Below are 26,956 nucleotides of genomic sequence, written 5' to 3'. Positions count from 1 at the left end.
TATAAAAAATAAAATAATCTGAAAAAGCATTCAGGACATAGGAATAATCTTATTTAGAGATACCTCTTGAATCATCATGAGAAATCCAGCAGCTGCCAAGGAAATTACAGATTTAATTTTCCTACATAAACTAATTGAAATATTTATATGAAAAATTATATGATTGAAAGGTCAATGGGCAAATGATAAATTAGGAATAAATATTTATAGCACATATCAGTTAAAAGGGTGATATCCAGTCTTCAAGGAGGCATTGCAAATTAATAAGGAAAAAAATTCATTAGAGATGAGCAAGTCCATTTGGTAAATAAATACATGAATGCCTTCTCAAATTCCTTTGCTAGGGAAATGCTAATAAAAGTAACAATGGGTTATTATTTCTCACTGTATAAGGTGATACAGTATATTTTTACACATTGTTTTGGAAAAGGTACTGTCTTTTGAATCAATCTGGCAATATATTTTAAAATCAAACTGAAGATCTTACTCTTTGAACCAATAATCACACTCTTGGGAGTCTTATTGATGGAAAGAAAAGATACATGGATAAAGTTTTTTTATTAAAGAATAGTTTGTAGTGGCAAAAGCTGGAGAACAATGGGTAAATTGAATTAACTATGGTATGATCAACAAACTATTGCATAGTTATATGAACAACAGATTATTTGGAGGCATTTTATATGTGATAACAACAATAAGCGTATATAATAAGTTTCATTTTTGTGGGAAAAAAAGCCAGAATCGTGGATGTGTGTATGTGCATGTGTGTGTGTGATCATATGAGCATGGAGAAAGGTACAGAATCCATACCTGATTTTCGGGAAATATAGGTGGAGAGAGAGGAATGGAAACATGGGAAAAATGGGAAATAGAAAAGTTGCTCATGATTTTGAAAAATAAGAAAGCATTTTTAGGCTGGGCACAGTGGCTCAAGCCTGTAATCCCAGCACTTTAGGAGGCCAAGGCAGGTGGATTGTCTGAGGTGATGGAATTTGAGTTCGAGGAGTTCAAGACCAGTATGAACAACATGGTGAAATGCCGTCTCTACTAGAAATAAAAAAATTACCTGGGCATGGTGGCACTAATCTCAGCTACTCGGGAGGCTGAGGCAAAAGAATCACTTGAACCCGGGAGGCGGAGGTTGCAGTGAGCTGAGATGGCGTCATTGCACTCCAGCCTGGGCAACAAGAGCGAAACTCCATCTCAAAAAAAAAAAAAAGCAAGCATTTTTAATATATATTTCAAGTCACTTAAGAGCATGTATATGCAGGTGTGTGTTTTGTGTCTCTAGTGAGATAAATGAAAATAGACATACCTGCATTATTTTGAAAAACTGAATTAAACTTTCTTTTCCAGCTCCATACCCTGCCTCCATTCATACACAGAGAAATAAACAATACCAATATAATTAAAGTGTAGTCTCCACTTGACACCCCATTGAACTTTTTATTATTTCCATTTTATCTAAATACATCAAGATGCTTTAACAGTATACCTCTTCTGTGCCCTTAAGTGGAGAAAGGAAATCTTAAATTAGATTTTACATTTTAGTAAATGTAAATATACCATTTCTTGTTCATGGACCATCTAGAATTTTGGAAATCTTAGATGTATTTCTGAGTATTATACATTTTCACTTATAAAAAAGTATAAGTTTGCTCAATCTCCAAAATAAGAGTTTTTGCATGAGTTTATTATACTTTGTACATATTAAAATATTATGACATATGAGTAATTTTCTTGTGTTAAAATTAAATTTTATTTTTTATTTGCATGCAAATACATTTATAGAGACTATAGTTTAATATGAGCAGGACTTTTATTATAATTAATTAACAGCGAATTTCACTTTAAGAACCTTAATCCTTTCAGCTAAATGGGGTTAGTTATTTTATTTATTTTTTAGCAGCTATGTGCAGTTCCAAGGTTTATAAGACTAGGCTTTTAAATCTTCTGTTCTATTTTTTAAATCTACAAGTTTGATGTTGGAAAGTCCCATTAACAACAAACAAAACTATCCATATGTATTCAAAACAAAATAGTTTGAAAAGTTTATGATAAGTTAAGAGTGAATTTGACAAATGAAGGTTTGGCTTCATTGATATGTGACCTTGAAGTTGCACAAGGTCCCTCACTGTCAAAAGAACCCTGTGCTTGGTTTAATGTTCTGCTCCTGCCGTCTTGAAACTCTTAATAATTTTATCTTTGAACTGATGTTTTGTAAGTGAAGTCCACTGGGACAATAGGGTGTGAACATGAGCAGCAGAACTGCAGGATGGCAGCAGCACACACATAGATTCAAGCCTGTAGGCACAGGAGACATGCAATTGGCCTAGCAGCAAGGCAGCATATGCATGACTCAGCAGTCTGGATGCTATGTGTCGCTGATGTGGCCAAACCAGGACTAGGCCCAGATTAGGAGTGACTATCTGTAGCAGCAGGAGAAGCAGCAGCAAGAAAGGCAGTCGTGGGAGATGAAAGTGGCTACCCATGCAGGCAGGGAGAACACCCATGGTAAGTAGACAGCTCGCTCATCAGTCCCAAGGGACTATCCCTGTAGTATCTATTTTAATTTTAAATCTCCCACCTAAATTCCAAGACAATACCCATGGCACTCAGGCAGTAAACCTTGTAAATAAATTATTACAAAATAAATGTTACCCATGGGCACAGCAGTAAGCACTTTAGAAAGTCATTAGAATTCTTCAGCGTTTACAATGTCCAGTTTTGAAAGCTGCTGCAAAATTGCACAGCAGATGTCCATAAACTTAGAAATACAAATTAAATTGAAGGCTCGCATTTGATGGAAAATAACACTATTTTTATATGAAGTTTTAAATTAAACCAATTATTAACAAGGAAGATAATTTTTTAAATTAAACTTTCTTTGTAACTAAAAATATAGCAATACAATATATAAACAGGCATTTTGAATTATATGCAAATCTTGAAACTACTTTCAGTTTTTTGCACAGCCTTGACAAGTTACAGGAAATATCAGAAGAAACACTAAAACATCGTTGCATACATTTAAATTTAACACTCAATTCAATAAAAGGCAGTATATGTGACCCTTGTGATGGAATTGTTCTATGTCTTTACTGTTGTAATAAATACATGAACCTACACATGTGACAAAATTGCATAGAAATAAATATACACACACATATAGGCACACAAATTAGTACACTTAAATTAGTGAGCTATAAATGAGATGAGTACATTATACCAATGTCAATTTCCTGGCTATGAAACTATACTATAGTTTGCAGCATGTTACCTCTGGGGAAACTGGGAGAAGAGTACATAGAATCTCTCTATATTATTTCTTATAACTTACATGTAAATCTATAATTACCTAAAAGTAAAAAATTTAATTAAAAAAATAAGTTCAGATGTAAAAACTGAATTCTATGTGAAATTGGTATGAAACTGATTGGCATGATGACTTAAATATTTATTGAAAAGTTGTTCTATGAAAATCATCAGCTCCAAATGTACTCAAATATATATTTTTAAATAAATTATCAGAAGTTGACCCTAATCTCACAGCCTATAAAATGCCCCTAATAGGTTTAATAACATTTGAATTAATAGAAAGATCATTTTTAAATTTAAAAATACTTAAAATTATTTGTAATCTTGCAATAGCCAAGAGCAACTGATGTAATTGTCAATGAAATCACTGAAAATGAAGTTGATAATTATATAAATTTTGATAATCTAAGAAATGAATTTCAGAAAAGCCAGAAAAATTTTATGATCAAAATATCACATTAATACAGTATTATTTATTATATTACATGTAATTATGACATTAAAATATTAATTTTTAAAATTTGTAAGTTTATATTGTTACTCATTTATCACTGTTATCACATTAGGTTTTATAAATAATAAAATAGTTTTAAAGGAGAAATCTTTATGTTTTATTATATTTAACAACATTTTTTTTCCTGCACTTTGAAATAGACCCCCCTCATTTTCATTTTGCTCTGGCTCTTATAAATTGTGTAATACTTGAATTAGGGAGTTCAATAAAATTTATCCAAAAAATAATTTAAATTTTAACAAAAGTTAGATAAGATACATTGAACAGCATTTTTAAAAAATTGAGCTTTCAATTGTTTTGAAATGACATCAGAAGTTACAACTAATAAGTAATCTCCGAAGTCAGCATTTCCTATTTTTTTTTCCCCAGGACATAAGCCAAGATGTTCTTTTGCCTATTTCATTTTATTATTTTATAAAAAACCAACAAGATTCAGCTGTCTTCAATCCTGACACAAATTACAATGTATGTCACTTTGAGTGAGGGCTTCAAGGAAGTCTTTCCATTTACCTATCAGATCTGTATTTCCAATATATATTTGTTTAAATTTTTATTTAGAAAAACTATAGTATTAAGGATTATACAGCTATATCAGTATCGATTTTTTAAATCTGAACTTCATGGTTTTGATAAAAATGTCTATACTTTGGCCTATATGTGTCATACTGTCTGCTGCATTTCATAGCTTACAAATATATTATTAATACTATTTGACCACATTTCCTGGAAACCTTAAAGCATTCATTCTTGGCATTATTACATGGCATACCATTGTCCCAAAAGGAATTTTAGTTTTAAAAACAGCGAACTTAAAACTGACAAAGAGTGCATGTAAGTAACAGCAGACTGTTTCTACTTCATCATAGTAGGAAATATTTGAAAAACATCATCATTTAATTCACAATTAATGAGAAGCACATTTGTAAATTCTCCATTGTAAGGATTATTCCAGTATTCAGTATTTCATCATGCTTCTGTGTACAGATCATTCTCACTTTTCATTCTGCCATCCTAATGACTCAGTCAATTTTCTTTTTCTGTTATGTTCCAGAATGATTCTTGGGGAAAGCAGTATTCATACGCACTCTTCAAAGCTATGAGTCACATGCTGTGCATTGGGTATGGAGCCCAAGCCCCAGTCAGCATGTCTGACCTCTGGATTACCATGCTGAGCATGATCGTCGGGGCCACCTGCTATGCCATGTTTGTCGGCCATGCCACTGCTTTAATCCAGTCTCTGGATTCTTCGAGGCGGCAGTATCAAGAGAAGGTAATTTGTTTTATTTATCTCCAATGTCTTTAACCAGCTAAACTGAACCAGTAGATTGAATTGTGTTCAAGATAACTACACTATCTCCTATATATAAAAAAAAAAAGAGAGATAAAATGTTTAAAGTAAAAACACACAATCTTTGATATTTTGAGGTTGCTTCAAGATAATTATCATATCTTTTGTTTCTCATTTGTCTTTTGAATAATATTTTTTAAAATGTGACTTTGCATCTACAGAAAAAAATAGTTACGTATTTCAAAATGTAAAAAGCTGATAGAATATGTTATCATGGCTCATTTTCTTATCATATTTCAATAGTTAAAATAAACCTTCTCTCGTATGTGTTAGAAAAATGTTAGTTGATTAAGTGGAGACAGGCAGCTATTGTACATGTCCCTCTGTACCCCCCTCATCTATAATCATAATTTATATTACAATCCATATGCTTAGCTGAGCATATATTACCCATATATCTAGATAAGTCGCCACACTCTCCAGTCTTAAAACTGGATATAACAACTGCTATGATGCATTCTTATGCTCAGTGTGCTAATTAAAATGATTGCTGCTCTAAACTTTTCTCAAAAGAGAGAGAAAAAGTAAATATAGGCAATGATTTGTTCGTTGGATTTTTTTTTTTTCACATGAAGAATTTCTTTGGCTAGGGCTAAATATAGGGTATTTGGACCGTACTAATATTCTTGACCAAACATCAGTAGCTTTCTGAGCGATAAATAAGAATATTTTAAATTAATGGAACAATGTGTAATGTAGGGGCTTTATTGATCCTGACAGAGTCATGCACCTTGCCAAAGAGCATTTCTGAAAGTAATGATTAAAATGGTTCTAGAATATTTCTCTTGGTGAGTGACAACAACTTAGTCTCAGAATTATTTTCAATATGCCAAAGAAGTTTTTAGTTACTGCTTTATTTAGAAGTTTTCAACACTATAATCACACAATAGGAGAACGGAAACCTAGATATTTCCCTTGAATATAATTACACTGCCACCAGCTATTACAGTGAACAAGCTGGCATTTTATTACTGAAGTAATGAAAAGATAAACCACAAAAATTGCTTTGAGGTTCATTTTTAAATAGTCTCCCAATGAATTAGAAATAACAACATAGTAAGGAACAAGAGACTGTATACAATGGTGAATTTAAGAATTATATACTTAAAGGAATTTGGGCTAATTTTATGGAGATTTAAGATAAGACTATATCATGTTATATCTGATGTTTCTCTTACACTGTTGTTTTTCTTTCATTTTATGTTGCTTTTAATAAAAATGTCCCTTTCACACCTTTTTTTTTTTTTTTTTTTTTTTTTTTTTTGGTCTGCATCATTGCTATACATTTTCTCAATAAGAAAACAAATCTTCAACTTCCAGGATTTCAGTGATTAGCATTTTATTGCATATTAAATAAGTTCACAAAGTTTATGTTTTTAAATTTCCTATATTAGCCAACTTTAACTTGGAAACTCAATGTATTCACTTATGGAATCATAGATATTTATATGCAAAGATGTTGTGATGTTTGTAATAATTCAAGTCATGAAGTTCTTGATCTTATAAGTGCTTGATAGAGGACAAGAAAACTAGTATAACCCTTTGGTATTTACTGACACTTGGAGCAATGTAATTGGGAACAGCTGATTAAAAGAATATAATTTTTGTTTTGAAATGGAGTCTCTATCACCCAGGCTGGAGTGCAGTGGTTTGATCTCAGCTTACTACAACCTCTGCCTATGGGGTTCAAGTGATTCTCCTGCCTCAATTTCCCAAGTAGTTGGTATTACAGGCACCCACCACCACCCCTAATTTTTTTATTTAAAAGAATAAATTTTTAGGTCTAGAAACCAAGTTCTATCAAGAAGTTTAGTTATAAAGTTCTGTACTCATTTTTTAGTCAGTATAATCCAGGATAGGTCTTAAGGACATTATGTTACTTTTAAAAATTGTACTTTTTGTGAAAAGTATATGTTTAAATTTCAATTTAATCTTATAGCATGGCTTTACATAGTGGATGAGTGATATGCATCTTCTTTGATGATTTATCCTCTTTGAGTTTTGGCTAAATTATTATCTTTTTATTTAGGTAAAATTCTGGTAGGAGTCACTCTTGGGCAGGACCCAAGATGCAATGCTGGCCCTCCTATATGGTTCAGATGTAGTCCACAGAGAAGTACTCATGCATCCTTCTCCTAGACAATCTGTTAGCACTCCTCTTCCTTCTCGTCCAAACCAATGAGGAGAGTGTATCTAGCCTTCCTCAGACTCCGGCGTCCGCAGACTATTTACATGTTTTCAGATATTATTCAGAGTCCAGATCCATGTCTCCCAACCACGTGAGCTTATTTCAAAGATCCTTAAATGAATTTGTTTCAAGTGTTTCCCATATGTCAGGTGTCAGAAAGTAGCCTTTTCACACCCCTATCCCAAAAGGGGTTGTAACGGGACTCACAGCAGAGGAACTTCTCTCTCAAAAGGAATGTGTTAACTAGTTCCATCAGGAAAAATCTCACCTTATCCCCTGATCTCTATTTAGAATTGATAAGACTGAAGCCTCCAGGAATTATGATCCTCAGATCACCATTTACAATTGTTTACCTGCATAGAAGACACCCTCTTACATAAGTAATATTCTGATAGCTCTCAGATTAGCAGCTCAATGAGGACAGGACAGAGTCAGTCCTTACTTAGCATCTTTTTAGACACTTCTGTATCTCATCTAGTCCAAAAGCCTCGTCCACAGACATGTCAGTATTATGCATATATAAAAACTATGCCCTGGTCAAATAAGTTCAGAAATGTTGATTGAAACAATGTTACAGAAGTGTTTTTTAGTGTAAATGTGTGTTCCCTGAAGATTTAACATGCCATCTTTGACCTTCATGCCAAGCCTCCATATATTTTAAGTTACTAATGTCCAAAGGAATTAACCTATAAAGACAAATTCTCCATGATGACCATTCCTTTCTTTTTAAACTGATTTGAGTGATCACTTTCTTTTCTAGATATACTTGCAGTTCATCTAGCCTTCATGAAATGAAACTCCTTTTGATCACCTTGTTTTTTTATATTACTACATCTTAGTTCATACATTTGGGCACTCCTGAGAAGCTATTACTTCTAGTTATGTCACTCTCTCCATTCAAATAACTGTAGTAATAGCAGCTTTATGTGTTCACTTCTTCCTTTACAATTAGCAAGAATTTTGGCACAATAAAAATCGTGACTTAAGATTCAGGGATTTGCAACTCACCTTACTTGATATATATGAAAGACTTTCATTGTGTAAATTAAAACATGAATATGACCAACTTGAATATTACCAAAGAATAACTTTAAATACGTGAGGAGATTATCAATTCCAAATCCCTTTATGGACTGGATAGCTTCCTGAAACTATGAATCAGACTGCATAAATCCAGGGCAGGTGCAAAATGAGCTGTTAAATGGACTGTGCTTTCTAATGGCAGGGCACAAGATACCAAGCCACGAAGACAGTTCTATACCTAGATTCAAATATTGATGATGTTATATAATGTCCAAAGAATGTGCTGAGTCTCAGTTTATCAAGTATATGAAATAAAAACGCTAAACTTCTCCAAAATGACAAATTTATCAAGTTTTGTTAATCTTGGTAAGAGTTTATATGATGCCTTTTTGTTTTGTTTTGTTTTGTTTTGTGACAGAGTCTCGCTCTGTTGCCCAGGCTGGAGTGCAGTGGCACAGTCTTGGCTCACTGCAACCTGCGCCTCCCGAGTTCCAGCAATTTCTGGGTAATTTTTGTATTTTTAGTAAAGGCGGGGTTTCACCATGTTGGCCAGGCTGGTCTAGAACTCCTGACCTCAAGTAATCTGCCAACCTTGGCCTCCCAAAGTGCTAGGATTACGCGCATGAGGAACCATGCCTGGCCTATATATGATGCCTATTAGTGGCCTTTTGGAAAAGAAGGTACAGTTTAATGTAAGTACTCTCTCAGCTATACAAAAGAGTAACATGTAATCATTATCCACCTATATAAAATGATACAATTTTATGGAATCATACCAAAAATATAATGTTCTAAACCTGTATAGCTCAGGCAAATGTTTTTGTTTAATTGCTTAGTTTTAATTAATGATCCATAAATACTTGTTTATTTCTTGTAAATGAAGGCCCATAAACAGAACTGTCACATGAATTTATTCCATAGATATATTTTTAATTTTTTTAAATCAGCCTAATATTTCAAATTTTATAAGCTAATGGTACACCCAGACACAAAAGGTGAGGGACCAAAACCTGCTCTTATCTTCAAGCTATTCAAATCCCATTTGCAATAGAGTTTATTTCAGCTCATTTACAATAAAATAATTATGGTTAAGATATATACTATCTTGGTAATATGCTCTTCAAGAAAAATTTGGTTGTAGGAGGAGTGGCACCAAATCAACTCCTAAGGATCCTTAAATTCTTAAGGATCATTGTTCTCTCAACATACCAAGTGATTCTTACCTGCCACATCCTTCATCCCACCTCCTTAAGTACTTTTGCCCCTTTCACTATTTAGATAGATTCTGCCCTTTCCTTTGGAAGGCTGTGGGAATCTTTCTTGATCATGCCATCATATAGTCATTTGTTTACCGTATTTACTCTCTCTGTCCAGAGGGAGTATAAGCACCATTTACTTCTTTTTATTTTGCTTGAACACAGATCACTTTTTAGAAATGAAATATTCAATCTGCTCTCTCTTCTAGAATTCTGAGATTTATTTCCCTGGGAGCAGGAGGTATATTATCAAAGTACCTCTCATCAGATTTGAAGCCATTTCTTAGTCTTGGGCTAATCACGGGTGTGTTCTGCTTCAGGAGATGATGCAGCCTCCTGTCTCAGAAAGACAGATGGGAGAGTTTGTCATTGTTGTCATGTAATTCTAAGTCTTCAATTTTTTTAAGTTATATGACTAGAATAATGGCTGAGCAAAGAGGAACAGTTTGGAGTAATGTCCATGATCATTTATGAATAATACTATTATTTAGTTTTAAAAGAAAAAAAAGTTGCATCCTGTTTTATAGTCCATCTTCATTATATCAAGAAGCTTAGTTGAGTTGCTAATTTGGTTTGCTGATTTTGTAGCATTCAGTAGCATTTGCCTTCAGAAGAGCAGAGGGACTTTGAAGTTATAATGATCTTGACCTTGAAAAATCATATTGACTGAGTACTTAAATGAAAAATGTTTTGATACCCTAATGTGCATTAGGATTATTCTCAAGGGGAAGAGCTAGCTCTGAGATCCAAGTGCTTTCAATGAAGCATTTCACTTTGTTTCCTTCATAATTCTTAAATGCTTTCCTCTTTCCTTTACAAATAAGAATGCCTTGGGTACAACTCCCACATAGTATCTTAGTCAAAAATTTTTTGTTAGGCTACAGCATGTACTTTGCTTCCAGGGAACTGAATTTAATATACTTATGTTAAATTGGTAGTACAGCCAAAGGTTCTCAGGCGAGGGAGATCCTGGGACTGGGAACCTCTGTGAGATTCTCTTGCAGGAAAACACCAGTGTGACAATGCTTGGAATAACTTAATATAGCCATTGGAGCTGCTAACAAATCAGGCTCCAGGTACAACAATGTTGCTTTATATTCTCATCTGGGGCAAATAATTTTTATATTAACTAAGTGTTGTTATAAAGTCTGGAGTAAGTCTTTATAAGGGAGGGAGTTTGAGGCTGCTAATTTAACTAAATAGAAAAATAGAAATTTACCAATTGTAAATCACATATCCCATGATTTTTCAAACTTTGTATTTTGATATAACCCACTGTGGCATATGGCATCCCTTTTCCTCAGTGATAATTTTCGTGCCAATACTCTAAGTTACATGCTGGAATGTCCTACATGTATATTGTAGGTATTCACAGTTTCAGGACTGTGCAAAGTGCTGAAGATTTCTCCAAACTAAACCTTCATTTAGTTTTTTGCTGTTTACATTTATTATTTTTTACAGCACATATGTTAGCTTCTTGTTATAGTTCTAAAGTAGAATTGTATTTTCCATTTAATTAATTGATGTATGCATTTGATATTTTAGAACTGTTTGAATTTTTGAGTTTACTCCCCAAAGTTCTCTTTTGAGTATTCTTACTGTATTTGTATTCCTTATATGTCACAAGATAGAAACAAACTGTGAAGCATTTTCACAGGGAAACCTGGCGGCCAGGGAGCCACTAATCTGATAAGAACCCAGATTGACAAGAATCACCCTGCATGTAACTTGCGTTTGGTTAGCCACGTTACTGGAATGCACTGGAAATGGACCTTGAAGAATGAAAAAGTAATCAGCAGGCAGAATTAGTCACCATGAGATAAATGTCTCCAAAAAATGTCAAACTTTTGAGAGAATTTCTGACCGACAGGAACAAAGTGTACAAAGGCCTTGAGGTAGAGATGTATGAGACATATTGAATAGTCTAATTTGAATGAAACAATAGCTACCTTGCTGGGGAAGTGTGAAATAGCCTAGATTATGGCATAAAAATAGTTTTGAATTCTGGAATGATGAGATTGCACATTATGAAAGGGATATCCTTTGAAAAACTTAGCAATGGTATGTTGGAATTGAAACTGTCTTTTAGAAAAATAAATCACAACAGTGCATGAGATATGATGTATTCCTAATCTAGAATCTAAGATTCCTTGATCAAAATTGTTTCTGATGGAATCATTAATACAAATATGTTAAGCAGGAATTTGAGCATATTAAGTAGGTAGAGATAACTCTATAAATCAAACTTTAGGAAGCAACAATTTTGTAAGTAAGTAGGATCCAATAGTCTTCAGTTATAAGTTGTCATGTTATTTGAGCTTCAAATAATCTCTTTTGTTCCTCTACTCCATGTATTCCTGTAGAACGCTAACCATGTGTCAGCCCTAGTACCAGATGCTGGGCACATAGTGCGCAAGTAGACATGGAACCTCCCCTCATCAAGCTTCTTGTAATATAGTGGGTGGGGTAAGGAGGACATAACATCCAATAGAAAGATTCATAGAAAGCACTACATCAATTTTTAAAACATTAATGTTATGTGTGGAAATGTACAGGCAAGATAAGAGATTTTAAGGTTTTTTACTTGATTCCTATGGAATCCTGTAGGGTTAAATGGGAGGGGTGGGAGGGAGAGAAGAAGAAATTACATTTGAGAAGAGACCGGAAAGATGAGTAGAAGTAAGACATGAAAGTGAGCTTCCTGAGAAAAAACTGAGGTATGAAGAAGCTTACCACAGTTGGTGAACAGACAGATGGAAAGTGTAACTAGAACAGAAAGAAAGGTGAAATGACTCTAGATAAGACTGGAGAAGGTGATAGGGATCAGATTAGGTGACATGTTGTAGGCCTAGGCAACCATGCTTTTACCTTAAATGCATTGGAAGTCTAGTAGCAATTTGAAATGGAAGAGTGATAAGATTAGATTTGCCATTTTTAAAAAATGTCAGTCAACAGTGTGTATAATAGATTAAAGGAAGGCAAAAATGGCCTGGTCTTCTTTGGCATTACACAGTTTTCCAGTGCAAACTTGCAAAGACCTAGGTGAGATTTCCATTTTAACAGGTGGACATATTAAGCAGAGTGGGAATATTAAATAGTCATTATATATTGAAAAATACTATTAGGACAAATGCTAAACTTCTGTAAGACAGAGACTCAACAATTCAGTAACTTAAAGAACTATATGATTTCACAAATAAACTTTGTGAAATGAGAGGAGTAAGTGGGATGGTACAGATCCAAATGGCCATTTGTGAATATAGGTTCGTTCAAATTGTTCCTCCGCTATCACATAGGACAATGCTTCCCAAACTTTAGTGTGCATCATAGTCACCTGAAAAACTTGTTAAAACACTGATTTGTGGGCCACATTTCCTGAGTTTCTGGCCCATTAAATTTGCAGTGGGACTTGAGAGTTTGTGTCTCCAACAAGATCTCAGATGCTGCTGCTGCTACAGGTCCAGAGACCACCACCACCCTAGTGTATTGTTCTTGTCTGCATGTTTGAAGTTGTGCCACAGACATGTTTGTCTTCCAGCTCATGACAAGAGGAAGAGAACACAGAGAGACAGGCATATTACTTCTTATGGTTCATTGATGAGAACTTAATTATTAATATGTTTCTACTCAAGGAGGCCGAGAATTGTTTTCTAACTAAGCAGAACTGTGATTACCCAACAACTCCATCCATAGGGAACAAGCAGAGAAGAGATATAGGTGGGAAATTAGTGGCCTGTGCCACAGATGCAAGAACAAAGATGAAGAGGTAGGAAAATACTTGGGATTTCTTAGGCAGTTCATACATTTTGAATGGGCAGTGGAGTACTTGAAAAACAATAGTAGATGTAAGGCCTAAAATCGTTTGTATTTGGTTTGGTAAGCAATGGAGAACCACTGAGATCATAGCCCTCCCCTTATACATGTTTTTGTTTTCAGTTTCATTTACCTGCGGTAAATCATGGTCCAAAAATATCAAATGGAAATTTGCAGGGATAAACATTCACATAGCTTTTATCACAGTATATTGTTTTAATTGTTCTATTTTATTATTAGTTATTGTTCATCTCTTACTATGCCTAATTTATAAATCAAACTTTATCATAAGTATATATGCATAAGAGAAAACATTGTGTGTGTGTGTGTGTGTGTGTGTGTGTGTGTGTGTATATATATATAGCAGTTTTAGGCATCCCTGGGAGTCTTGAAACATATGTCCTACTAATAAATGAGGACTACTGTATATGGCCTGGTGCTGTAAGATGATAGATGACAGAGAATGTGGAGATATACAGGGTAAGAGGTGGCAAAATAATAAAATATAGGGCAAAATTTCTATCTTCCGTTAAGTCATCTGTTAGAAATGTTGAATTGCATTATCTAGAATGCATCTTATACACTGTATCTTATTTACCAGGAGTAATGAAGTGCCGCTAAGTAAAACATTAGTTAAATGTATCCTCTTTATTAACAAAGATATCACTGTTATTAAAAAATTCACTATGTAAAATATTTATTTACCAATAATGTTTTCCCCTGAATTTTCTATTGTAATCTGATCATTTATTGGGAATCACTAACATGGATTTTTCTCTGTCATTCTTAAGAAAATGAAATTTGTATAAAACAAAATTATATTATTTGTATCATAAATAGTATGAAACAATAATATAAGAGTAAGATATTATAGTTTACTTTCTGAAGTCAAAATTTTTCTCTCTGAAGATATATTAAATAACTCATACATTTTGAACTGAATATATTGATACTATGAACTTAAAATACAAATTAAAAACTTTTGATATATATATGAGACAACTATAAACCACTTTGGGACAAAATATTTTTAACTTTTTTTTCTGACTATACCAGTATTTTACTTAAAGGATAGAAACATATATTCAGATTATAATATAACATAAATGATTATATTCCATATTCATTGCTTAAGCTCTGCCAAATGAAATTCTCTTAGGAAGTATATTCATTTTAAAAGATTTCTTGCTGTCTGCCACTTCCTGAAGTTATTACTAGAATTAATTAACTAAAAATTTAAAAGTTACTTTAGCAATTTTGGAAGAGCCTCTATTAAAATATTTAGATTGGCATATATAATAAAAATGACCATAAATTTTAGCATGAGAGTGTTATTAAGTGATATTTAGAGAGTATTCAAGATTTCTATTAAATGATGTAAATAGACTCAAGTTTTTGCTCCAATGAGAACATAAAATACTGAATTTTATTTTAATGTGTGATGATTTTTAAATTTCATTTCCAAGTGATGAGCTTATTAGAGCACTGAATAATTTTTTTTTCATTTACAGAATGAAATGAATAATTTTTTTTCATTTACAGAAATAACTTGCATATTTGGAGCTCAGATTGCTAGTAATAATGAGCCCCTGAACTAAGCTCCACCTCTGAACTTTGTAGAAAAGCAACACAGTAGCAGTACATGCAGGGCTGCTAAAAGTAGATGCGCAGAAAGGACAGAGGAGAAAGCGAAAAAGAAAAAGGTTGACTGGGAGCTGTGGCTCATGCCTGTAATCCCTGCACTTTGGGAGTTCAATGCAGACGGTTGCTTGAACCAGGGAGTTTACGACTAGCCTGGGCCACAGAGGGAGACCTTGTCTCTAGAAAAAGTGAAAAATAAATTAGATGAACATGATGACTCACACCTATACTCCCAGCTACTCAGGAGGCTGAGGTGGGAGGATCACTTGAGCTGGGGCGGTCGAGGCTGCAGTGAGCTCTGATCACACCACTGAACTCCATCATGGGAGACAGAGCAAGGCCCTGTCAAAAAAAGAAAAAAAAATCTACAACCAAGCAAGAAGGAGTAACAGAAAAATGGTAAATACAATAAGTACAATATTCAGCAACTAAAATGTCCCCACTGCTGTGGCACAATACAATGGAGGACCATGCCAGATAGCTTTCAATTGATTTAGATAAGACTCTGGTTGAAGGACTCCTGTCCAGCTCCACTAAAATATGGTCAACTTATAAAATGTATTTTTACTACAATGAGAGCTCCTTCTGTTTTAGTGGTATCTGGCAGGAGGATTATAGAGCTGAGCTGGTCCTGGAGAATCCAGAGGACTGGGTCCCATGTGCTGTAAGAGGGAATGAGGCTCTGAGTCACACAATGGCTGTGTCCAGCCAAGAATGTGATTATTCAAGTAGAATGTGGCACTCAAGTAGAATGTGGTAATTGTGGAATTTTATTTGCCAATTCACCCAAACTTACATTTTATATTTAATCCCATTCACTATTTAATTCCTCCAATTTTTCACCCAGTTTTTAAAGTATTTAAAGACAAATGGGGTTTTTAATAACCACTGAAACATACCTCACAAATATGGTAAATATTGTTTAAAGTATCAGGAAACTTTACAATAGATTTTCAGAAAATTCACAATAGATTTGATCATACTGAAATGTCTTTAAGGGGTGAAAGGTTAAAAGTCTTAATTGCCTTGGTTTCCTGACTGGATGACTCATGCTTCCTGGCTTCTTGGCAGTAATATTATAGCCTTCAACTCTTGCAAGCCCCAGGAAGTTATATGAAAAAACAAAATTAACAAATTAAATTTACAAATCAATTTCATTTTTTAATAAAAAAATCAAATGACTACCTTCTCAACTTTCATAAATTAATAAATGCTCTTTATGCAGTTACAGTCGTAATCCCTCCTATGAGCAATGTAAAAAATCTAGCCATAAGGGATATTAGGTCCCCATGTTTTATAAAAATAATGTAAAATAGTCCCATTTTCAACCCAGTTTTAGATAGTAACTCGAAGCTAAATTCACACAACAGCTAAAGAATCATAACAAGAAAATAGTCAACATTCTGAATATGAGTGTACACAGGACTAACTAGGGTTAGCGTATGTCGACATCTTAAATTGCTAAATTACCATCCAGATAATTAATGCTATGTAGACAATATTGACACAGATATTTTCTTAGTTTAAAAGCTTTCTGGTTAATTTTTTCAACTCTCCAGTTCTGGATAAAAGGAAGACTTCTCTATTTATGATCCTCATTATGATTTTAATCTCAATTCATTTGCATTGTAGAGATGAGAAAACTGAGATCCAAAGAGATTAAATTATATTCCACATTTATACCTCTAACTAGCAGAGTCATAAAGATACAAGCAGCATTCTTATTTCCCAACCAAATGTGCTTTGGAGAAATCCATAGATAAATGATGAGCTTAAAATTCTCAGAAGTACTTTGCAGATCAGCCTCTGCATTTTTCTTTCACCCTCCAAAAATAGTCCATAACATCCAACGAAGACCTCACTGAGAGCTAGATTTATTATTCTAAGATTTTTTCCATCCGTAAAAACAAGTTTATTTGAGAAAGATCAAACATTTGATGAATAGGTTAGTTATAATTCTTGCCTGTTTGATCACCTGTGTTTAGTAAACGAGAACGTTAAGTGAGCAATATATCAAAATATAAATAAATCTTCACTTAAAAATTCATGTTCTGCATGAATTTTAAAGTTATACTTTAAAAAATTGATTTTTATGAGTTTTATTAATTTAAAATAGTATGAACTTTGAAATAATATGAAATACCATAGATTTCATATTATTCCAAAGATTTTCTGTGACTATATTGGATGTAATATATACATCATTTAGATATCTGTGGTTGTTGGTTAATATCATTCATCTATCACAAGGCTTTTATCTACTTGAAAGGAAATGTACTTGGCATTGCAAGCAGCTTTACTGAACACCAAATACTGCACGGGGATGTAAAGGAAACATGAGTGTATACTGTGGCTGTTAAGCTTTGATCATTAGCATTCTCCCAGCAAACTCTTAGATGAGTTATTTTCCCTATTAATAGACAGAGAATTTGTGGCAAAAATGGATTATAAAGCTTTTTCTAGGACACAGAACATTTTACACTTTTAGAATATAAATAAATATAATCAATTTCAGCAGTTTTGGTAGCAACTTACCTGTTTCTCAGATGTTGTATAAGATTTTTGTTTGTTTGTTTTGTTTTCTGTGGAGCAGAGGATGTGGAGTTACTAACTTGGTATACAAACAAGGCAAGAGAATCTGTGATTCTTTTATATTTTGCTATTAAAATATTGTGGAAATAACAAACATTTTATATTATCTGGTAATAACCCAACTTATTTTTGATTAAAGTTAATAGTTTTCATATTTCTTCATGGATTTCTTTTTTATTTATTTATTTTTTGAAATGGAGTCTGTCTCTGTCGCCCTTGCTGAAGTGAAGTGGTGAGCACAATCTCAGCTCACTGCAACCTCTGCCTCCTTAGTTCAAGCAATTCTCATGCCTCAACCTCCCGAGTAGCAGGACTATAGGTGCATGCCCCTATGCCCAGCTGCTTTTTGCAGTTTTAGTAGAGATAGAATTTAAACATGTTGGCCAGGCTGGTCTCAAACTCTTGACCTCAGGTGATTCGTCCGCCTCGGCCTCCCAAATTTCTGGGATTGCAGGCATGAGCCATTGTGTCCAGCCTCCTCATGGAATTTAACTCTAGGTGTAGATTTTGAAATTATGTACTATGTTTTAAAATTATAATCATTTATTTTCAGGAGCCTTAGTTTAAAAAGTTACACTACTTTAAAAGAGGAGGTGGTAGCAATAAAACATGCAAATTAGTAATCTATAGCAAATTACTAGAATTCTGAATACATGCACATTGCATTTTTTAAAATGTACTTTTATCAATTGGTATAGTAGAAAATGCATAGATGATAGCATCACACTGAAGAATGTGAATCCAGCTCTGCGTCTTCATAACTGCATGACCACAACAAGTTTTATAGTCTCTTAGAGACTTATTTTCTTCATCTCTAATAGTGGTTAATTATTTTTACTTAATAACACTATACAAACAAATGTTATGACAAACCTCCTACATAGAGATCATTTTAATCTCAATTAATTCACATTTTAGAGATAAGAAAAACAAGATCCAAAGTTTTCTCTGTAATGTAGTAGTTATATTTTTCCAAATTTTCCTTTCCTGACATTACAATGAAGTCCCCCGTTTAATCATAACAATTGCTTACCTGAATCAGTGAAGCGTTGGGTGTATTCATCATTTCATCATTTCATAATTTCATCATTATTTCATTTGAAATAAAATTCAGAAAGGGAAATGTACTTTCTAAGGTATACCTGTTGATTCTTCTTGTTCAAGTAGTTTATTAGATTCATTAATTCATCAGGTGTTATTTAGTGCTAATAATATTTCAGACACCAAAGTATTTCCAGAATTTGAAATGTGGATAATACAAATATGACCACTATCTTCACGTAGAATACAGGTTAATGAGGAGACAGACCAAAAATCAATTAATAAGTAAGTCAAAAAATTAAAAGAAGCAAATGAGGTGTATCTGTGTGTGTACAAACATGATATAATATGATGTTATGAAGAAAAGGAATGAAGAACTTAGAGAATAATGAGAATTCTCCAGTTAATTCATATATTAACTCATTCAGTCATCAAATCCAGTGCCTTCTATTTGTCAGGCTCTTTTCTAGGTACTGAGGGTACCACATGAAACATGACAAGTCTCTGTCTTCATGCAGCTTACAGTGTACACAGGTAGTAAACACGAAAACATACAAGGGCATAAGACGCTTGCAGATGGTGATAAGTGCTCTAAACAAGATAAAACAAAGTAATAGGGTAGGGAATAACATGTGGTGGGAAGAAAATTACTCTATTCTCCTAGAAGGGTTAGTTGGAGAAGCCCATTCTGGTGAAGTATCACTTATGCCGAAACAAGAATGAAAAAATAAGGAAGATGTTTTATTATCAGAGAAAAGAGAAAGTACAAAGCTGCTGAGATGAGAAGAGCCTAATTTCCTCCAGCAATTCAAAGTCAGTGATGTAGGAACAGAGTCAGTGTGGAGGACAATGGCTGGACAGTAGGATTCAAGCTCAAAGAGGAAAACAGGCCAGATCAGGAGGTATCTTCTTGTCTGATTAGTTTAAATTTCAATGGGAAGCCATTTGAAAGGTATAAGCAGGGAAATAATATGATTTGTTTTTAGTTTTGAAAAGACCATGTTGGCTGTGGTGCCGGGTGTAGGTCCAGTTAGGATAAGAATGGAAGCAGGGGAACTGGATAAGAGATCCCAGAAAGATATGATGTCGGGGCTTGAGAGATGGCTTTGACATAGCAAGGAGTGGGGAGGTCTGGAATTTATGTAGGCAGGAGAGGTGGCAGGACTTGCTGGATTGATGGAATAGATGTGAGAGGATTATAGGTAGGTGACGAATCTGGAAAATGTCTCTTTAGCAAGGTAACTTCGAACCTAGCCTTGATGGATGAAATGGAGCTGACCATGTGAGGAGTAAGGGATGAGGGGTTGTCATATGGGAAAGAATCATTATGACAAAAATACTAGCTTTATGTGAATGAGAGCTTTAAGTGAGCTTTTTTACTTTGTTTGTTTCAAATTTCTGATGGCCACTGCTTTGTGGTTTGTAATTCATCTATATTGAGAGGATGTAGTAGAAAGTAAAAAATTCACTTGGCCCTGATGCATCCATAATGATAGGAGAGAGAGACCCTAGAATCTACGTTTTGGGAAGAAACTTATCTGATTGTTTTCCTATCTTATATGATAAGATAGGTTTCTGCTGGTTCAAAGAATTTCTCAGAATTATTTTTACAAAAATATTAAATTATTTTCGAAAGTATCAGATTTTACGGCTTATACACCTTAATATACCTTATTAACAAGCTACGTTCTTCATGATTGTACCTGCTAGTCCTATAATTATTATTTAGATTCTTACCTAATTAACTTTAAGAAATTGTACAGGAAATCTAGTTTTGTTCCCTTCAAAAGAGCTTTGCAATATCATAACAACTCTCCTTTAATGGAAAACTCTATGATTCAGTGTAGCTGAAGATAGCTGCTAATAATCACTGTGCTCACAGCACACTAATCTTGACTGTGCCATTTTCTCTGGATAGGAAATAACATTTAATATTTTCTAGTTTTACATGAAGGAAGGGAGTTAACCTCACTTTGAGCAAGTGACAGGATGTCTTATCTCGTGGTTCCAGAAAGTTTCCCATCTTGTAAATAATAAAAAGATTTCCTTATAGTTCTTTGCCACAAAAATAGAATACTACTTTTTCTATAGTATGTAGTGGGAGCTATAGGTCTAACAAAGCACAAAATGTACAAAGAATTCTTGTTAGGAGTCTTATTAGGTGTCATGGCCGTGAAGTCTTATGTGCTCTGGTTTTTCTTATTTTTTTGTCATAAAACATAAGTAACATAAAATGTATCATTTTTATCATTTTCTTCTGATGAAAAATGTGTCCATTTATTATAAACATATTTAGTAACCCAGAACTCGGCAATTTTGAACCTGAATATCTCCATAACCAAATCTCCTATATAACTTAAATTATCCCAGAATGTTTTCTAGACATATGCTGGATATCCATAGAATATACAGAGACTAATGGTGCTACTGTTTGAATGTTTGTGTCCCTCCAAAATTCATGTTGAAGCTTAATTCCCATTGTGTTGGTATTAAGAGGGAGCGTTTTGAGAACTGATTAAGTCATGAGGCCTTGTGAATAGGATTAACACCCTTATAAAAGAGGCTTCAGAGAACTGCCTGGCCTTTTTGCTCTTCAATTATGTGAGGATACAGCAAACAGCAACAAGGCACCATCTTGGAAGCAAAGAACAGACCTCTCCAGGCACTGAATCTGCTGATATCTTGATTGTGGACTTCCCAGCCTCCAGAACCATGACAAATAAATGTCTGTTCTTTATAAATTACCCCTTCTAAGATATTTTGTTATATTGAAGCATGAATGGACTGAGACAAAGGGATCCAAACTCTTCAAACTTGTTCCTCCAGTTCTCTCTTATTTACTTAATATATATCGAATATATTTACATATCTGTACCTAATATACCTCTCTTTTTTTCTCTTTATTTTGTCATGTATACATCACCATTATCAATTTCTCGAACTTTTTCATTATCCCAAACTGAAGCTCTTTACCCATTAAAGAGTCACTCCCCATCCTTCCTATTGGTTTTTATCATTAATTTTCAGATGTGGTTATCTTTCTGTATCAAGTAGTAGTTTAATATAAAACAGAATCTAAGATTGTGTTTTACAGCACTATCCAGGCCCCTTGTTATGTATTCCATTAAAATATTTGTTAGTCTAAGCTTTCCTCATAGATCTTATACAGATTTGTGGTAACCACAATATTTTATTTGTATTCTTTTCTTAAGCAGGAAAACAAAAATAGAAGTTTCATAAGACATTCATAAAAATAAGGAAGTATCTTGTGTCTTTGGATGAATTATAACAGACATAAATTGATTAATTCATGTTATCATACCAGATTGGATGTTACCCAGGCTATTGTGTTTTATTTCCTTTACGTAGTTTCAAACATACACAAACTTTTCACTAAATTTAAGTTTTAATTTCTCAAAAGTAATACATCTCAGATACTATATTTCTTAGATATAATTCAGAGACCAATGAAAAGTGAAAATTTTCCTAAATAATGTTTCACATTAAGAGGAGCGTATCATAGAAAAGTGCACATGAAAGAAAAACAACAGTAACCCAACATTGTAAAATTAATCAATGAATGGATGGATAGACAACAATTACTTATTAACCTCCATATGAAGATAAGGGTACTTAAATTTTCCAGTTAGAGGTGGAGAATGTATTCTGATGTTGCCTGGCTCCAGGCTGGTCTCAAACTCAGATGGAACACATGCAATTGCTCCAGAAGGGAATACTTCTTTCTTTCTGGAAACATTTTCTAAGTGCTTCTTTATCTAGAGTTATCAAGAAAGTTGGCACTCTGGTTTATAATTATTATAGTTACAAAGGATATAAAATTTTGACCCAAGAATTAATAAGAACTGAACATGCTGAATGGTAGGGTTGACATTGGATAATGACAAAGATTACGCATTAGGAAATCGGAGCCCTGGTTTTGTTTCCTAAAATTTGCTAAATATTTTGCAAAATTAGCAAAATTTTTGCTAATTTTGCTAACTAGGTATAAAATTTGTGGAAATGAATTTGCCTCTCTGGGTTTCTTTTCCTCATCTATAAAATTAACGGATTCGAATTAATTATCTCTGTGGTTCTCTCCAGTTCTGAATGTCTCTTTCTATACTAAATATGTATTAATCTCCTTTGGGCCACCCAAAAGGCACTTTAAATGTCTTTTGGGTCATCTTTATACACTTAATTCATTAATGTGTAGTACCGGTTGGGGATACAGGGTAAGGAGATCCCCTTTCTCAATATCATCTGACCTCTTTTATTCTATATAAATAACTTTCAGGGCTTATGCCAGTAATTATTTGTAAGACTAAATACCATCTTTGTATACAGCCCTCTTGGGAGGCTTTCTTCCACTAGCTGTAGGTTTGAGCTACAACCCAATTTGTTATAGCATTATGTATTTATAGTAACACCAAGTCACACAGCTACCTGACTTCTAACTATCTCAAGTAGGTCAGTCACAGAACTGGAAATAATAATTAAGCTAAAACAGTGCTGAGTCTTAGGGAAATAGGTGTCAACATGTAGGTGTAAGGAGTGTTTGCATTTCTTGCCTTCTCAAATACATCACATTTTTTTAACTGGTTTTACCATTAACTTTGCTCTAGGTTAGTTTCAGCAGGCAGTCTGTCAATTAAGATTATAAAGAATAGGTTGCAGGTGATTGTGTAACAAATAGACCCCTAAGTATTTGGAAAGTTATATTAAAAAATAGATCAGATCAAAAAGAAAGAAGTAAAAAAGATCATTTTTAATAAACACATTTGTTTTGATTATTAATATTTAACAAATGCACAAAATTTTAAATAGTCATGAACGGAAGAATGGGAATTAGGTCTCAAGACAAATGTGAACTTTTATTAAGTATCTTGAAATCTGAGAGACTTCTAGTTATTTCTTACATCTGCACTGATTTCCAGCTGCCACCATTTTTCTCCATCTATGGTTGTCCATTTTTGTTTGAGCACTTTTCTGAAGATTACAACCTCACAAGGCTCACATTTATTATTGAGATATTTTAATTCTGTTAATTTCTAGGCTTCTATTTTTCTGGCATCTGTATCTCTATAACTTCTACCACTTTCTCTAGTTCTGCCTAGTACAGTAGAGCTAAGTCAAACCTTTTCTTTTAATTACTTTCTTATCCAAGATAGCATTCCAAGTTTTCTCAACAAGTCTTCATATGCCCTATGTTTCTCACATGACAAACACCTGGTTGCACTCTTCTTATTCTAGACCAGTGGTTCTTAGACCTGACTGAAAATTAGAATTACGTGAAATCTTCTAAGAAATCATAATGTCAAAAAGTCACAGATTTTAACTGTCTCCCTTACCAATATATAACAGATAATTCACAGAAAAAAAGTGAGCATGTGTTCTGTGTGCAAAAAACATGATTCAGAATCACAATGACACAAGGAAATTGCTGAATGGTCTTAAGCATGTTATTTCTTGCCGGTGGACCTCAGGGTCCTCCTGAAGATATAAGCATAATCATGTCTTCCCTGCATGACTCATGGAATAGTTGGGACTATTAAACATTCTTTGCAAACTTTAAATCATCATCCAAATGTTATCATGCTTGTTATCATCATCCATTAAATTTTAAAAGATTTTTTTTTTGGCTTATGCAACATTTATATCTTGCAGTTCTGGAGGCTGAGAAGTCCAAGATCAAGACACCAGAGGGCAACTTCCTGGTTGTTAAAGGCCATCTTCTAGTAGCATCCACACATTGCCAAGAGAGTCAGTTCTAGTCATTCTCTCTCTCTCTCTCTCTCTCTGTCTCTCCATATATATATATATATATATATAAAATATTATATAATACATTGTATTATAATATATATTATATTGTAATTTATTACTTATATATTATATAAAAACTATTATATGTTATATAAAAGCTTGGGGAGTCCCTCCCCAAGTTTTTGGAATAGTTTAAGTAGAAATGATACCAGCACTTCTTTATACATGTGATAGAATTCGGCTGTGAATCTCTCTGGTCCTGGGCTTTTTGTGGTTGGTAGGATTTTATTACTGACCGAATTTTGAAACTCATTATTGGTCTGTTTAAAGATTACATTTCCTCCTGATTCAGTCTTGGGAGGTTGTATGTGTTCAGTAATTTACCAATTTCTTTATATTATATTATATTATATTATATGTATTATTTCCATTCCTTTGAGTATATACTGAATAATAGGATTCCTGGGTCAAATGGTGATCCTGTTTTAAGTTCTTTGAGAAATCACCACACTGCTTTCCACAAACTATAGTATAGTTCAACTTTAAGTATATATATATATACACACACACACACATACACACACACACACACACATATATATTTTGTGTGTGTGTGTGTGTGTGTGTGTGTGTATAACCATGTATAGATAGATAGAAATTTTTTTCTTCATGTCATTTTTTAAAGCGTATTTTCGGTTCATGCGTACATGTGCAGTCTGTGGAGGTTTGTCATATAGCTAAACTGCATGTCACAGGGGTTTGGTGTACAGATTTTTCTCTCCACCAGGTACTCAACATAGTTTGTATCAGTTAGTGTATTGATCCTCTCCCTCCTCCCACCCTCTACCATCAAATAGGCCTTGGTGTTTGTTGTTCCTCTCTTTGCATCCATGTGTTGTCATTGTTTAGTCCCCACTTATACATGAGAAAATGAGATATTTGGTTTTCTGTTCCTGTGTTACTTTGCTTAGGATAATGGTCTCCAGCTTCATCCATGTTTGTACAAAGATATGATCTTGTTCTTTTTTATAGCTGTGTAGTATTCCATGGTGTATATGTACCACATTTTCTTTATCCAGTCTACCATTGATGGACATTTAGGTTGATTCCATTATTTTGCTATTGTGAATAGTGCTGCAATAAGCATATATGTGAATGTGTCTTTACCATAGAATTATTTCCATTCCATTCAGTATATACCAAATAATAGGATTCCTGGGTCACATGGTGATATTGTTTTAAGTTCTTTGAGGAATCACCACACTGCTTTCCACAAACTATAGTATAGTTTGACTTTGAATAATGTGATGCCTCCAGCTTTATTCTTTTTGCTTAGGGTTGAACCTATTTACTCTGCTGTTTTGGTTACTGTAGCCTTATAGTATAGTTTGACTTTGGTTAATGTGATGGCTCCAACTTTGTTCTTTTTGCTTAGGGTTGTCTTGGCCATTCAGGCTCTTTTTAAATTTCAGAGGAGTTTTAAAATAGTTTATTCTAATTCTGTGGAGAATGTTATTGGCAGTCTGATAGGAATAGCATTGAATCTGCAAATTGCTTTTGGCAGTATGGCCATTTTAACGGTATTGATCCTATCATGAGCATGAAATGTTTTTCCATTTGTTTGTGTAATCTCTGATTTCTTTGAGCAGTGTTTTGTAGTTCTCATGGTAGATATTTTTTACCTCCCTGTTTGACTGTACTCCTAGGTATTTTATACTTTTTGTGGCTATCGTGAATGGTATTGCGTTCTTGATTTGTCTGTCAGCTTGGATGTTGTTGGTGTATAGGAAAGCTTTTGATTTCCGTACATTGATTTTGTATCCTGAAACTTTGCTAAAGTTGTTTATCACATCAGGTACCTTTTGAGCAAAGACTGCGGGGATTTTTAGGTGTAGAATCATATTTTCTGCAAACAGGGATAGTTTGATTTCCTCTTTTCCTGTTTGGATGCCTTTTCTTTATTTCTCTTGCCTGATTGCTTGGGCTAGGACTTCCAGTATTATTTTGAATAGGAGTGGTGAGAGAAGGCATGGTTCTCTTGCTGGTTTTCAAGGGGAATACTTTCAGCTTTTGCCCTTTTGGTATGATGTTGGTTATGGGTTTGTCATATATGGCTCTTATTATTTTGAGGTATGATCCTTCAAGATCTAGTTTGTCAATGGCTTTTAATATGAATGGATGTTGAATTTTATCAAAACCCGTTTCTGAATGTATTGAAATAACGTTTTCTAAGTTCAGTTGGTGTAATGAATCACGTTTATTGATTTGCACATGTGAAACCAAACTTGCATCCCAGGGATAAAGCCTACTTGACTGTAGTGGATTAGCTTTTTGATGTGCTCCTGGATTTGGTTTGCAATTATTTTGTTGAGGAGTTTTGTATCTGCATTCATCAAGCATATTGACAAGAAGTTTTCTTTTTTGTTGTCTCTGACGGGTTTTGGTATCAAGATGATGCT

The 26,956-nt window shown here is 33.8% G+C and overlaps 1 protein-coding gene across 1 annotated transcript in view; it reads left to right on the top strand.

Annotated features, from left to right (window-relative positions):
• Positions 1–26,956, top strand: part of HCN1 (hyperpolarization activated cyclic nucleotide gated potassium channel 1) — a 437,736-nt gene that overhangs the window by 300,036 nt on the left and 110,744 nt on the right. Inside the window, exon 4 of the mRNA XM_050794764.1 lies at positions 4,884–5,102. Coding sequence (XP_050650721.1) covers positions 4,884–5,102 — 219 coding nt within the window. The remainder of the gene's footprint in view (positions 1–4,883; positions 5,103–26,956) is intronic.

This window comes from Macaca thibetana, chromosome 6 (genome assembly GCF_024542745.1).
Source record: "Macaca thibetana thibetana isolate TM-01 chromosome 6, ASM2454274v1, whole genome shotgun sequence".
NCBI lineage: Eukaryota > Metazoa > Chordata > Mammalia > Primates > Cercopithecidae > Macaca > Macaca thibetana.
Note: the sequence above shows the minus strand (reverse complement) of the source record. Positions and strands in the feature narration are given on the sequence as shown.